This window comes from Mesoplodon bidens (genome assembly GCF_964165515.1).
Source record: "Mesoplodon bidens genome assembly, chromosome: 10".
Lineage (NCBI taxonomy): Eukaryota > Metazoa > Chordata > Mammalia > Artiodactyla > Ziphiidae > Mesoplodon > Mesoplodon bidens.
The window spans coordinates 95,819,787-95,835,595 of NC_138172.1; the positions used below are offsets into that span (position 1 = coordinate 95,819,787).

The window sequence follows — 15,809 nt, forward strand, 5'->3', positions numbered from 1 at the left end:
CCGCGTACAGCAAACAAACAAACAAACAAACAAAAACTAGAGAGACAGCTCTAAATAGAAATACTGGTTTTACCTTGACAAGCTCTGCATAGAGGATTCTCATTAGACAAGTGCTGGGGCTGAAAAAATACCATGGGGCATGGCTGCTGTCTGGCAGGGAAATTTGCAGTTGCAAATACTTCGTAACATTGAAACTAGCAATCAACCAGTTCTAATACAGTAAGCTTCCCTGTATTTCAGGTTCTAAAGACAGTGCAACTATACCCTGGGCCCGTCCACAATAGCAGAAGGACTTGTTTCTAAGGATCAGCGAGTTCCCTTTCTTTGCTGAGCTGTCGGTTTCTAACTGTGGTCAAGTGCTTCCCATGTGATCGGCCCCATTCTTGATTCTTAGACTGTCTCTTTCTAGCATGTTCTTTGAAACTCTTTATGATCGAGTGCCTTAAGAACATTACTTATTTTCGAAAGACTGGACAATTTTTTTTATCTTTGAGTTATACAAACAAAGCAGATTTTCTAATTTCTTAAACAGATTAAACACCAAAGAGAAAATAGAAAAGCAAACCAAAACAAAAAATAAATAAACAAAACCCAAAGAAAACTAATGATTCCATTGTTACGAATTTAAGGATAGGTATCTTAGTAGAGATGTTAGAGCATCTCACAACGGAGATCTCTTAGATCTCTTAGCAGAGATTCCATTGTTATGAATTTTAAGAATAGGCATCTTAGTAGAGATGTTAGAGCATCTCACAACGGAGATCTCTTAGTAGATCTCTTAGTAGAGATTCCATTGTTATGAATTTTAAGAATAGGTATCTTAGTAGAGATGTTAGAGCATCTCACAACAGAGATCTCTTAGTAGAGATTCCGTTGTTACGAATTCTAAGAATAGGTATCTTAGCAGAGATGGTATAAACTAATGGCTAAGAGGAGGGCTCTGGGGTAAAACAAAATGGGTAGAGTCTGTCTCTGGACTTACTAGCTACGTCGCCATGACCGAGTAATTTAACTTCTCTGAATTTCATTTTCCTCCTCTATGAAAAGGAAGGAATAAAGAAAATAGTATCTACCTCATAGGACTAAATGGTACATTGTAAATTTCTCCAAAAATGGCAGCTGCCATTATTACCCAAGTGTGACTGTCAGACTGTGAAGCTCAGCTATCACAGAAGTTGATTATCCTTCATTCCAATGGCACTTGTGGGGTACCTAATCACAGGTACCTTATGCACAAGGACTGGATGATTCACGCAATGTTTAACATTTGACTCCTGGAGCCAGGATGGCTGGAGAGGTGACTGATGGAGACTTAGAAAAGTAGGAGACAGTATTTTTTGCTTCCGCTACCCTTTTCCTCTGGGGTCAGCCATTATTCCAAGAAGGATGCGTTTTGAGAATCATTATCTCAGATCATATTCGTTATGTAACCAGCTCTGCTGGGCACTGTCCTTCCAGAATGGAAGGGAAGCTGACACCCAACAACTCCTGACCCTGGGATACAGGCCGCTGTGCATACTGATGTTGGAGGTAAGAAGGATGAAGATGACAAGAGAAGAGGAGTTTGGGAGAGCAAGAGGGCTTCCCTCTATCCGGCTAAAGAACAGAGAAAACGCATAAGGCAAATAGTCTCCAAGTTCATTATGATTTTCCTGATCAAATGGAAGCAAATGCCAAAGCAGAGATATTTCTGCATATCTTTCCCTGATCGTGCACCCAGAGGTAGCCTCAGCCCAGGCTAACGCTTCCTCCAGTATCTACTGGACCAGTAACCACTGTCACTCTTTACCAGCCCTGCTCGGTGCCTTTCAAGTTGTTGTCTGTTTCCTTTCAAAAATGTCAACAGAACGACGGACACTGAGAACATGCTAAAACTCTCAAGTCTCAAGAGTTCTAGAATTCTCAGTTTATTAATTCCTGCTCACATGGCTCAGGTGCCTCTAATGAGTAAGAGAACAGGGTTAAGGGGGCTGCCTCATGGTGATGCAGATTCATTATGACCGATTGTTGACTTAACAAAAATTAAGTACGTCTAATGGAGTTTAAACCCCCAAAGGAAAGCACCAGACTCGCAGTCCACACACCCCTGTATCTGTCTTGCCTTCATCATATTTAAGAGGCTACCAGGTACAATATGGTAAGGATTATCAGCTTTTCTGTATTTTTATCCCTTTGACCCAAGCTCTATGGAGATGAGATGTACAGATAATAGATAAAATCCACTCTCTTGGGGAAAGAAAAACGGAAGCTGGAGAGACTGGGCTAATAGAGCAAGAGAGGCCTGTGGATACCAGGCCACCCAAGTTCTGGGCTCATGGCTGAAGGTGACATGTGCGTCTATTAATTGGGTAACTAGATAAATTAGATTTAACTTAATGTTAGTTTAAAAAATGATGTCAATTCTTCTTCTTTTTTTTTTTTTTGCGGTACGCGGGCCTCTCACTGTTGTGGCCTCTCCCGTTGCGGAGCACAGGCTCCGGATGCACAGGCCCAGCGGCCATGGCTCACGGGCCCAGCCGCTCCACGGCATGTGGGATCTTCCCGGACTGGGGCATGAACCTGCGTCCCCCACATCGGCAGGCGGACCCTCAACCACTGCGCCACCAGGGAAGCCCCAATTCTTCTTTTAAAATGTCTTGTCTACTGGTCCATTCTCTTCCCACTGCCATCAGTCAGATGCTTTGAGCTTCTATTTCAACAACTGGAGCAGCCTCTTAAAGTGTCTCCCTGCCTCAAGTTGTTTGATTTAATTCAACTAGTGATTTTGGAGAACAAGACACAGGGCAGGCCTCGGCAGCTTCTCCGTCGGGCCTTCAACCTTCCCCTCTTCCTGTTCATTCTATACAGTGACCCAGGAGTATACCTTAAAGTCTAGTTTTCATCATACCACCCACTCCCCAGCTCAAAAACCTCCGAAGGCTCTCCAGTGCCACGGGGATAAAATCTAAATCCTCACATGCCCTACCTGGAGAACGCTCTCTCTCAGTACACCCCAAGACGGACCCTCCACCCCAGCTCAGCCTCCTTGTCACCGGCCCGAAGCATGGCCACCTCTGAGCCTTTGTGCAGGTCTTCTTTTCTGGAATGTTCTTTCCTCATTCTCTATAAAAGTCCTTCATGCTTTAAGGGTGGGCTCAAGTTTCAGGCTCTCCTAGAACCCTTCTATCAGACTGTGCTGAACTGCAAGTATTACACCCAACAATAGTTATTCTGGTGCTCTATTTTTGCATATTTAAAATATATATTCATATCTGTATATATATATATCATATACATATACACTGAACCCTCATGTATTTGTACCCACTTTGATACCTAGCACAGAATTCCGCCTAGAGTTAGATGTGCTGAATAAATATGTACCATATGCAGGAGTTTGTTTTTCAACACTTAATCTTTCTCAAGGGAAATCTGGCATCTAAGTCTTAAAAGGTACATAGCCCTTAAAACACACATAATTTATTTCTAGAATTAGAATTAGTGATTCTCATACCAGGAATAAGTGAGGAAAAACTCAGAGATGCTTATAAAAATACATGCACACTGTTGAGATGTTGCGTTTTTTACAATAAGGAAGATGCAAACCTCTTAAGGGGTCCATCATGTAAATCGGGATCCCCGCCAAGTAGCTAACAAGGTCATGTTGTGGGATATGTACTAACATGAGAACCAGTTCATAAGTCATCCCTGAGAGCAAAAAGCAGGTGATAAAAGAAAACGTACAGCAGTATTTGATTTTTATTAGATAAATGATAGATGGACAGTGGTTATGTCTTAGAGGGAGGCTTACAAGGGCTTTTTTTCCTTTGTGGTTTTCTATGCATTTAAATTTGGGGGCACTGTTATTAATGTGTCGAACGGTTCCTTTAGAAGGAAATTTGCCCTTTTGAACCACAAACCCTGACTTGGATGGATGTGTACATTGATAGAGGAGCTTGACAAAAACCTATATTTGAATTGTAACCTAATAAAACTCAGTGCCATGTGAGAGACACCCTGCCACCGTGGAAACAACATTCATTGAACTAGGAGTTGGGAAACACAGGGTCTAACTGTGGCTCTACTGCAGAATTCCTGCCAGCCCTGGAAAAGTCACTTATTTTCTTGAACCTCAGGTTTTTAATGATAAAACAGGTGAAATTCTTTCATCCCCATCCCATCTTACAAAGGTATATAGAGATCAATTAGAGACTATTTATAAAAATAGCAAACATATTGTAAAAAAGGCAGTTGATCAGTGTCAGGTGGGATTATTATCAAGGTTGGAGAAACACCCCTCTGAAATCTTGAATCTCTGATTACACCACAACCTTAAATCACAAAGTCATGACCGATTCGTGTGCTAATGTGTGGTGAAGTGCAATTTCACTGAATGCTCAGTTTAATAACTGTGGGTGCATTTGTTAAATAACACTTGAATAATGAAAATATAAAATCACTTCAGGTTATTACAAGATACTGAATATAGTCCCCTGTGCTAATTCTTGTCGTGTATCTATTTTGTATATAGTAGTTTGTATCTCTTAATCCCGATTATAATCTGAAAGAAATATATAACTGAGTCACTTTGCTGTATATCTGAAACTAACACAATATTGTAAATCAACTATACTTCAATTTTTAAAAAGTTATTTTAGGACAACGTCCTCAGCTTGCTCTTCTCTAAAGGTATTTCCCACAATACCCTGTCTTTGCTTCCCCCCCACCGCAAAAAGAACAGCACAGACCTAAATTTTAATAGAAGAAATACACTGGGCTTCAGATGAATTATTTAAAGACAAAAAATTTAAAGCTTTGGCAAACTCATTATGAAGGGAACAGGCGCTACTCTTTATCTGCAAAGATTTTGATGGTGAATCTAATTCACCTACATGGGCAAGTAATCTTTACTTAGCCACATAAATGCCAACGTACATGTTCACAAATGCACACGACTGCAGCCTCTCAGCCTATGACTGGCAGGTGTATATCGCATGCTTCTAGACACGAACACACAAACCCAGGTCACGACGGCATGTACCAAGACACACACAGAAACCCCCAAATGTCCCACGGAGCAACCTTGCCAAAGAGGTGCATCGGGCCCCAGAGAAAACGAAAAAGCACAAGAAAGGATCCCTTGAAGGGAAGGCACGGCTGCGGGTCCCCAGAAGACATCTTGACTCACCTGTTAAGTGGCTGGCAATCCTGGCAGTGGGTTTGGGAGGCAGGGCAGGGGGCTGCTTGAGGACAGAGAGCTGCTGCACTGGGGTCTCCGCATGGTCTCCAGGGAAAGCAGCAGGTTTTTTGGGGGGCAGGAGCAGGACGGATTTGGCTGAAGGATCTTGGGGCAGGAGGACTCCAGACTCACTGGCAGAGGGACTCTCTTCAGACACTGAGGGGACAACCACATGACACACAGCGACATTACACAAACGCAGTGCAGGTGCGGCCGGCGGAAGCCGGGGGGGCACACAGGACAGGGTTAGCGACACAGCAGAGCACCGACTGCCCCAGGCTGTCCAAGTGGGGTGTTAAAGAGAGGACGCCAGAAATCCAATAAAGCCATGGTGAGGGTGGGGGAAGCAGGGGGGAGGGAGAGACAGAAAACAGAGAGAGCTGGAGGATGAAGAGCGAGAAGAAAGAAGAGGACACTTCCTCAAAGCATCCAAAGCTTCATCCCTTCAACCTTGCTGTTTATAATGCAAATTCTACGGGTGCTCCAAAATGGGACCACAGCGACAACCGACAGACGGCAGGTGTAGTGGATCAAGGACCAGGAGCCCCTTCTGAACCAAACCAGCACCAAACGCCGGCATCTTCCTTTGGGCCTGTTTGCCCTTTGCTGGGAAGGAAGAGAGAATGCATTCTGGGGTCTTGTTTTTGCCTGCTGGGTCTCCTTGTGTCCCTGCTTCCCGGGTCTGAGGACAGCCTAGAGGCTGACACTGGGCAGGTGATCCCCACATGTCTGGGGCAGCGGCTGCTCCTCCAGGTTTGGGGCCATCCGAGCTGGGCAGCAGCATCCAGGGGGTGTTCTGCAGTTTTAGGGGCACCTTCCCGCCCCTGCCAGCTCCGATACACCTGGATAAGGTGCAGGATGCTCCACATCAACACCCTTTTCACTTTCCACCTGCCTCTCTCCTGCACTCGCCAGAAGCGTGGTTTTCTGGGTTTGATTCTGCCCATTTCTCATTGCTCTGACCCGGGCCTGCTTCCTCCTCTCCCCCATGGCGGGGCGGGCGGAGGGTGGGGGGACCTGGACCGGCTCCAGTTAAGAGCTGTCACGGGTGGTAACACAGGCTCTCCTACCATGCTGGCAACCCGGCCAATGACAGAATGAGACTCTACGACTTCCCTGGGATGACAGATCTCACTACAGCAACCACATCCATCTGATCCCAACGTCACAGGGAAGGCTAGGAAGAAGTCTCAATTTACGGCTTTAGTTGGAACGATCTCCCCAGCTTGGGGAGGGGGAGGGAAATGCAACTCAGATGCATATCTGCCCCCCCACCCCATCACGGCTACAGGAAGAAAGCCTCCCCTGCTCTCTTCCTTCTCCCCACTGTGGGTAGCAGTGTTTCCGGCAGTCAAAGCCCTGTACACCATCCTCAGGAGAACCAGGTTCTCCCCTGTCTCAGGGGACGCTATTATCATCAGTGCTGGACACACTGATGGAGCAGTGACTCGCTGGGTCCCAAAGTGAAGCATGGCGCTGACTCGGAAACACCATCCGGCTCGCCTCCCGTCTGAGTTCCGTGACGCAGATTTTGCACACGGTGTGGGGGAAGGCCGTGGCCTCTCCAGCCAGACTCCAGATATTCCCAGAGGCCCCATCCCCCAGGCTTGTCTCCTGACAGCAAGGACCTCTCCTTACTGGCTGTCGGGAGGGTGCCATCTTCTGGCTAATGAGGACCACTCTGCAAGCCTTGCGAGGGGGTGAGTATTGGCCACTCAGAGGACTTTGGACCAAAGAGGGAGTGACAGACAGCATCAAAAATATCTGTCAGCAGGACACTGGTAAACTGTAGACAACTAACACATTAATTGATTTTATATAGTAAATTGGTACAATTTACTAAATTGATATAACTATTAACTGGTATATTGGGATTAGAATTCAAAGGCATACCAGGGCCTTGTGACCAGGTGGACTTAGACAGGTACCCTACAGAAGCACAGGACTCTTTAGCTTTACCTTCACAGAAATGAGGGTTAGAAAACAGACATTTTAAATCATCAGTATTACAAAACAAGACATACCTTCTTTAAAGAGATTCAGATTATAAAAATGTTTTTAAAGACTGTAGAAAAATAAATGGACACATCCTCCATATTTTTACACTCAGCATGTACTAACTGGTCACTTTCATCTCCATTTCCAGGAGATCCTTATGTTCAGGGTGGTTCAAAATAGAAGCCAAAGCCCAGCCAGGCTGAAGGCCCCTAACACTGCATGCTGGGGACCAGTTCCATGTCTACCAGGGGCATTACCTGTCCCATCCATGATGTCGGAAGGCTGGAGCACCTCGTACGAGCAGGGATCCCTGGGCATCGGGACTGGCTCCATCTCGGACAGGGCGGGCAGAGATAGCTGGCTGGAGCTCAGGGACTGTCCGTTTTCCAGGGAGTCATCTTCATTCGATATGGAGAGCTCCCCGTCTGTCAGAGCGAGGAGATCACAGAGTTAGACCACGCCTGCCTTCCAGGCACGGGTGACACTTACAGCCTGCTACCTGAGTCTAGATGCTTTTGAACAATCTGTATCAAGGCCAGTATGGAAAGTCTACACTTGTTCTTTTGCTTTTAAGGCATCTAACCACCAGGGCAACAATTTCCAGTGATCTTCAGCAATACGCCTGTTTTCTCTCCATTCTTCTAATTATCGACAGATGAATGGATAAAGAAGATATGGTACACATATACCATGCAATATGACTCAAGCATAAAAAAGAATGAAATAATGCCATTTGCAGAAACATGGATGGACCTAGAGATTATCATACTAAGTGAAGTAAGCCAAACAGAGAAAGACAAATATGATACTGCTTATATGTGAAATCTAAAAAAAAAGATATGAATGAACTTATTTACAGAGACTCACAGACACAGAACACAAACTTATGGTTATCAAAGGGGAAAGGGGGTGGGGAGGGATAAATTAGGATTTACATATACACACTACCATATATAAAGTAGATAGACAACAAGGACCTACTGTATAGCACAGGGAACTAGTCTCAATATTTTGTAATAACCAATAAGGGAAAAGAATCTGAAAAAGAATATATATGTATGTGTGTATATATGTGTACATACATATCTAAAAACGTGTGTACACATATATGTGTATATACATATATAAGAATATATGTGTTTGTGTGTATACACACACACACACACACAAACACACATATATATGTATAATTGAATCACTGTGCTGTACACACCTGAAACTAACATGATATTGTAAATCAACTATACTCTAATTTTTAAAAACTTAAAAAATTGTAAAAATCATTATCTACCATATTTTCTATGTGTTTTTTAAATGAAAATGAAAATAAATTTTTCTTCATAATTTTTGAAAACTTGGAAAACCTGAGCAGGACTCAGAGATTGGAAAACCAGGTCAGGAATTCCTCCTTTGAAGAGCAAAGGGCTTCAAGCACTCAACAAGCACCAGGACACGGTACACCAAGGCCCTAGGAAAAACTCACCCTGTCTTCTCTTTATCTCTGCACACATCCAAGTTCTCTAAATGTTTAGGAGGGCTCTAAGCTCCAGCAGAAGGGCTGCAGCAGCTCAAAGACTCTGGGAGGTGCCAGGATTCTCCCAGTGCCCACCAGTGATCCTGCCCGGTGGGGTGCAGACTTTTGATCTTGCTCAAAGCTCAGCAAGACAAGGGGCAGCTAGTTAACACCATGGTGGAGGATCAAAGGCTCCTGCACAATGGCCGTTTGTCAAATCAAAATTCCCCCAGTGTGATTTCATCCTAGCCCAGGGGAGTCCTAGATAACTAGACATTAAAGTCAAATTAATTTTTAAAGAGGACTGAAAGCTATTCCAGTCAGATGAATAAATATCCAGATGAAAGACTCTAAGTTATGTTTCAGCAGAAACACAGAAGCCAGCAAAGCAATTACCTGCCTTAAAATGGGAAGATGGATAATTTACTTGCAGAAATAAAACAGTAAAATGACTCCAAGGTTAATCTTGGATAAATAATCCTTTCCTTTTGCTTTGTTCCTCCCAAGGCTTTAATTTTATACACAGTGATAAGATGGCCGCAAAAGATTCCTCTGCCTACCCCCTTTGCCCCCAATTAGAATTGGCCTGATGAAATGTATGTTCAACAGAGCAATTTACAAACCAACAGGCTTTAGATAGCATATGGTTCAAGGACATATGATATTTGACCTGAATTTTTTATAAATATAGAAAATATATATATATAATGGATACCAAAAAATCTTCTGAAGCAGACAACATAAAGCACTGATTCTTGAAGATTGTGGGTTTTTTCCCTTCTTTTCACTTGACCTTTTTATGTGTCTCAAATGGTAATAGCAGTCACGATAATTGTGATTAACAATATGACTACTTCTTATTAATAAGAGAAGATCAGTGCAGACTCTCAGGCGAATGCTATGGAAAGTACACAGCTGAACTGAGCGTACCCAGGATGGGAAGGGCTATGGGTGTGAGCGTTCGTGCATCAGCATCCCATAATGGATGGTCCCTGGTCCTCTTCACATGCTTTGGTTTAGCTTGTTCAAACTGACACCGTGGGACGTAGCTCTACTTCAAATTCCCAGTTGGTGGAATAATGATGTAGTTGCCATTAGGTTTAATACATCTCTGGGAAACCACTTTGATTTCTGATGTTCCAAGTGTAGTAAAAGTCTTGGATAAGACAACCAGAGGAGGAAGGGGTTTCAGGGTGGTTGCCATGTTCTGCTTCTTTGGGGCAATGACGTGATGGAATGATTGCTATACATTTTAACTGTTAAAAGTACCATAGATGCACTATTAGGAAGAAAAGATGCAACAGAAGTTGCATTACGTTAGATTCTATGAATCTCTGTTTCATCAAGGCAGTTAGCTAGCTTAGTGCTAGAAGTTTTGGTGGTAACAGAGAAGCAATATTATTCACTCCTCTTGGGACTGATTAACTCTTAAAAAATTTAGCTCCCTATGGATTAAAAGTGCCTTTACTAAATCACAAAGGCTCAAACCACTTGGGAGAGGAAACAATCTTGCAAATTCCACTGTCATAATTTCTAAATACACATTTCCATTAAAAAAATGAAAATAGGAGAAAAAAAAGAAGAAATAAGACACTGATCATATCTCTACCCTAACAGAAAATTTGTTTTTCACATTTTCCATAGTTGTAACAAATTTTATTTTGTGTTTTGTTTTTTAAAACTTTTATAAGCATTATAATTTGTATAGTTATCATTTAATAATTATACTGAATGAATATACATATGTTTATTTAGTTATCTCTCTGTGGTTGGTCACAAAGGGATTTCCAATGTTTTATACTATTATGAAAACAGAAATCTCTGCTGACTACCTTCCTGTATAAAATCTTTTCTGCAATTAGAATTCTCCCCCTTTAGGAGAGATTCCAGCAAATGAAATTTATGCGTATTACTATTTTAATGTTTAGTGACACATACCTAGATCTCGTGAAATTGTTTTTCTACAGGGTTTGTCAATTTACACAGCAGCAATATACAGACCACACAAATTTCTTAACTTTTGGTCATTTTCTCAACATTTACATTGATAACCATGTTTTATCTATTGACTTACCTACTTACATACATTTACGTATATACATATCTAGTAGAAATAAATTAAAACCATGCAATAGGTACAAATTTATTATTATTATTATTATTTTTTTTTTTTTTTTTTTTTTTTTTTTTTTTGCGGTAGGCGGGCCTCTCACTGTTGTGGCCTCTCCCCTTGCAGAGCACAGGCTCCGGACGCGCAGGCTCAGCAGCCATGGCTCACGGGCCCAGCCGCTCCGCGGCATGTGGGATCTTCCCAGACCGGGGCACGAACCCGTGTCCCCTGCATCGGCAGGCGGACTCTCAACCACTGCGCCACCAGGGAAGCCCCAAATTTATTATTAATATCATTTATGACTAACTAAGATGGGAAGTGACAAAACTGAAATCTGATTTGGATTCATATAACATGGAGATAAAATGATACTACTGTGAAGTAACTGTTATTTTAAAATTCTTATGACATTTTCAAATGTACACAAAAGTAGAAGCATTAATGTAATGGACTCCTTATACTCATCACCAAGCTAAGGAATTAGCTGGGAATTCCTAATGCTTGGTAATTCCATGTTTGATTAATCTGAAGACTATTTATTTAACTGACATATAGTTGATTTACAATGCTGGGTTAATTTCTACTGTACAGCAAAGTGATTCACTTTTACATATATATACACATTCTTTTACATACTCTTCTCCATTATGGTTTATCACAGGATACTAAATATAGTTCCCTGTGCTACACAGTAGGGCCTTGTTTTTTATCCATTCTATATAGAACAGTTTGCATCTCTAAGACTGTTTAGGCTCTCCATGTCTTTTTACTATTTGCCAGCTCTGTTTATCAGCATCATGAGAAAAACTGTGTTTTCCCCCCAGGAAGAATTTAACCCTCCTGAATAAAATGCGTCTTACGGATTATTTGTACTTTCATCTATCTAGATCATCACCATCTCTTGCTATGATGAACGAGAAAGAGCTCACTGAGTACTGGAAATTATTTTGATGTTTTACATGATCTTCTAAAATTATCTGGAATAATGGCTTTCAAAATGGTGCAATTACCTCCAAGCATAAAACGTTTCCTACTAGAATTAATTAAGTGTGAATAGGAGGAAGGGAGAAGGCAGGAGACTAGATGGGTTAAGGCAATGGTTCTCAAACTTTAGTGGGCACGACAATTTCCTGGAGGGCAGTAAACACAGATTACTGGGTCTCATCCCCAGAGTTTCTGACCCAGTAGGTTTGGGGATGGGACTGAGAATGTGCATGTCTAATAATTTCTTGGGTGATGCCAAAGCTGCTTTTGCTGCTCAGGGTTCCACACTCAGAGAACCACTGGACTGGAGGTAAGGATCGGACAGGCAGGAGAACCTGGAATAGCAACAGTGTCTTTTCATGATGAGGTTTAGGGCAGGGAATGTTGTTCATGTGGCTAACATGGAACAAATATGGTTGGTTTAAATCTCAAAGAGAAAGCAGGAGGTTGTATTGTCTAACCATGGATCATGAACTTGTCCCAAAGACAATGGGACTGGAGAGAGCAACAGGGTGGAGAAGAAAAGTAAAATGTAAGCCAGATGCAGACAGATCTAAAAAGGTCAAATCAGGTCACAGAACTGGTAGAGAAAAGAATGCAGAAGTGAGTGCGGGTCAATGTCATGACTTAAATGATGAGCGGTAGAAGGCAATGGATTAAGATAGAGAACTGGCCATGGCCATTGTCTTCTCTTTCTTGTGGGGCACAAGAAATGAAGACTCTGGTACAATCAGGCTAACACCAAACCAAGAAGAGTGAAGGGAAAGGTGAGAGTGAAGGAATTCATTCAACTGACAAACACCTGCTGAGACCCGATCACTAACAACAGGGATCACATACCAGAAACCGCCAACCGTCAGAAATAGGTTTGCTATTAGCTCCTTAGGATATACATGGAGAAACTACTGCCAGGTCTGCTGGCTCCAAACCCTGGAGCTGAACCACACCCTGCCCTGCCTCTCCTCCCACAAGCCAGGCATGGTGCTAAATGCTAAGGAGAAAACAGACATGCCTTGGGGAAAGAGTGGGCCAAGACATGATACAGAAAGGCAGACGGGGAGGAATTGGTGCAAGTTAGCTCCTGTGAGAGTTGAGAAAAAGAAGCAGGAGTGAGAAGTTAAGCCCTGAGAAATGGATGAAGAAAAATAAGAGGTGAAGGAAGGTGGAAGCTGTGCGTGCTCAGAATAGATGGAGATCATGTAGAGGATCTCGTCTTGCATAAAGTTCTCTTAATGTTCTAAAAATACAGTCTACATAAAAGTTGTGTTCCAGAGGATCGGCTCAAAAGATATATTTCAAAATATTGTTTTTGCTCTAATTCAGTTTATTGAGGAATTACATCCACCTATAACTGGATGTCACCTTTGTGACTATATTCCAAAAAAGTTTTGTTTTGCTATTGTTATTTGTTTTGCTTTAGGAATACTCTCAGTTTTAGGGCGACTGACATTAACTTCTGATCAGTTAAATTTCTCAAAGCTTAAGGTTAACAAGTTTTTTTTTTTTTAATAAGTAGATGAATGTTGCCATCGGGAATGGGCAACAGGAATTCTTTTGGGTTCTCCTGGATACCTCCATGATAACAGTTTCTACTTTGTAAAAATTGCATGAAAGTTAGACATTTTGTTCTGATAGAGCTCAGGGTTCATGGCCCTTTGAAGCTTAAGATAAAAGAGTCTCAATTTTAATTCTGAAAACCAAAAATACTTTAATATAAACTTAAGCCTGTAATAGGGAAGAACAAATCTGACTCCCTATTGGATCTGTTTCTTTTAACCTTTGTATTCCATTGCTTTTGCTACAAGTTAAGAATGTTGCCTAGCACCTGAGATATACAGGACAGCCCATTCTCAAGACTCTGACCTTTAAAGGTGTAACATTCTTCCAATCATAAAGAGATAAAAAGTTGCAGAACAGAGAACAATATTTGTCTTGGAGGTTTACAGGAACATTGTAATAGGATGTGGACCTATGTGGACAGCTGCAAGAACAAAGGATTCTGGCACCAAGAAGTTTGCACCACACAACTACACCCACTCCCCTTTGCCCCCTCCCCTTTGAGTAGGAAAGAAACCTGAATTCTAACTTGGGGAAGATGTTCTTTGGGACACGAGTCCACCATCTTCTCAGTCTGCTGGCTTCCTAAAAAATGTTGTTATTCCTTGCCCTAACAACTCGTTTCTCAATTTACTGGCCTGCTGTACAGTGAGCGGTACAAACTTGGACTCAGTAACAAGCTCACCACCGAATTTGATTTTCTAGGATATGCATTATGGTTTATATAAAAGCCTATGCTTAGAAGTGTATTTCTAGTTGGATAAGAATTGCTTACTTCATAAATAATAGTTGAATCTGAGTACAAAGAATTGCTTTACAGCTGTATATTGAACCATTATTGCAGAAATTTCACACAGATTAAAAAACTAAAACTTTAAAACTAGGATAGCAGATGGCAGAGAGCAGAAGCAAGAAGAACTACAATCCTGCAGCCTGTGGAACAAAAACTCATTCACAGAAAGATAGACAAGATGAAAAGGCAGAGAGCTATGTACCAGATGAAGGAACAAGATAAAACACCAGAAAAACAACTAAATGGAGTGGAGATAGACAACTTTCCAGAAAAAGAATTCATAATAATGATAGTGAAGATGATCCAGGACCTTGGAAAAACAATGGAGGCAAAGATCGAGAAGATGCAAGAAATGTTTCACAAAGACCTAGAAGAATTAAAGAACAAACAAACAGAGATGAACAATACAATAACTGAAATGAAAACTACACTAGAAGGAATCAATAGCAGAATAACTGAGGCAGAAGAACGGATAAGTGACTTGGAAGACAGAATGGTGAAATTCACTGCTGCGGAACAGAATAAAGAAAAAAGAATGAAAAGAAATGAAGACAGCCTAAGACACCTCTGGGACAACATTAAATGCAACAACATTCGCATTATAGGGGTCCCAGAAGAAGAGAGAGAGAAAGGACCAGAGAAAATATTTGAAGAGATTATAGTCGAAAACATTCCGAACATGGGAAGGGAAATAGCCACCCAAGTCCAGGAAGGGCAGAGTCCCATACTGGATAAACCCAAGGAGAAACAGGCCGAGACACATAGTAATCAAACTGGCAAAAATTAAAGACAAAGAGAAATTACTGAAAGCAGCAAGGGAAAAATGAAAGATAACATACAAGGGAACTCCCATAAGGTTAACAGCTGCTTTCTCAGCAGAAACTCTACAAGCCAGAAGGAAGTGGCATGATATACTTAAACTGATGAAAGGGAAGAAACTACAACCAAGATAACTCTACCCAGCAAGGATCTCATTCAGATTCGATGGAGAAATTTAAAACCTTTACAGACAAGCAAAAGCTAAGAGAATTCAGCATCACCAAACCAGCTCTACAACAAGTGCTAAAGGAACTTCTCTAAGTGGGAAACACAAGAGAAGAAAAGGATGTACAGAAACAAACCCAAAACAATTAAGAAAAAGGTAATAGGAACATACATATCGATAATTACTTTAAACGTGAATGGATCAAATGCTCCAACCAAAAGACACAGGCTTGCTGAATGGATACCAAAAAAAGACCCATATATATGCTGTCTACAAGAGACCCAATTCAGACCTAGGGACACATACAGACTGAAAGTGAGGGGATGGAAAAAGATATTCCACGCAAATGGAAATTAAAAGAAAGCTGGAGTAGCTATACTCATATCAGATAAAATAGACTTTAAAGTAAAGAATGTTACAAGAGACAAGGAAGGATACTACATAATGATCAAGGGATCAATCCAAGAAGAAGATATAACAATTATAAATATACATGCACCCAACACAGGAGCACCTCAATACATAAGGCAACTGCTAACAGCTCTAAAAGAGGAAATCGACAATAACACAATAATAGTGGGGGACTTTAACACCGCACTTACACCAATGGACAGATCATCCAAAATGAAAATAAATAAGGAAACACAAGCT

The 15,809-nt window shown here is 41.7% G+C and overlaps 1 protein-coding gene across 3 annotated transcripts in view; it reads right to left on the reverse strand.

The window, feature by feature from the left end:
• PHACTR1 (phosphatase and actin regulator 1) overlaps positions 1–15,809 on the reverse strand; it is a gene marked incomplete at its 3' end in the record, with an annotated part of 250,961 nt that overhangs the window by 80,258 nt on the left and 154,894 nt on the right. For 2 of the 3 annotated variants that reach the window (XM_081246168.1, XM_081246167.1), the window contains exon 4: positions 7,474–7,641. In XM_081246168.1, the coding sequence (XP_081102294.1) occupies positions 7,474–7,641 (168 nt within the window). Of the gene's footprint in view, positions 1–5,167; positions 5,375–7,473; positions 7,642–15,809 lie in introns of all 3 variants that reach the window. The other variant, XM_081246166.1, reaches the window with a different exon arrangement.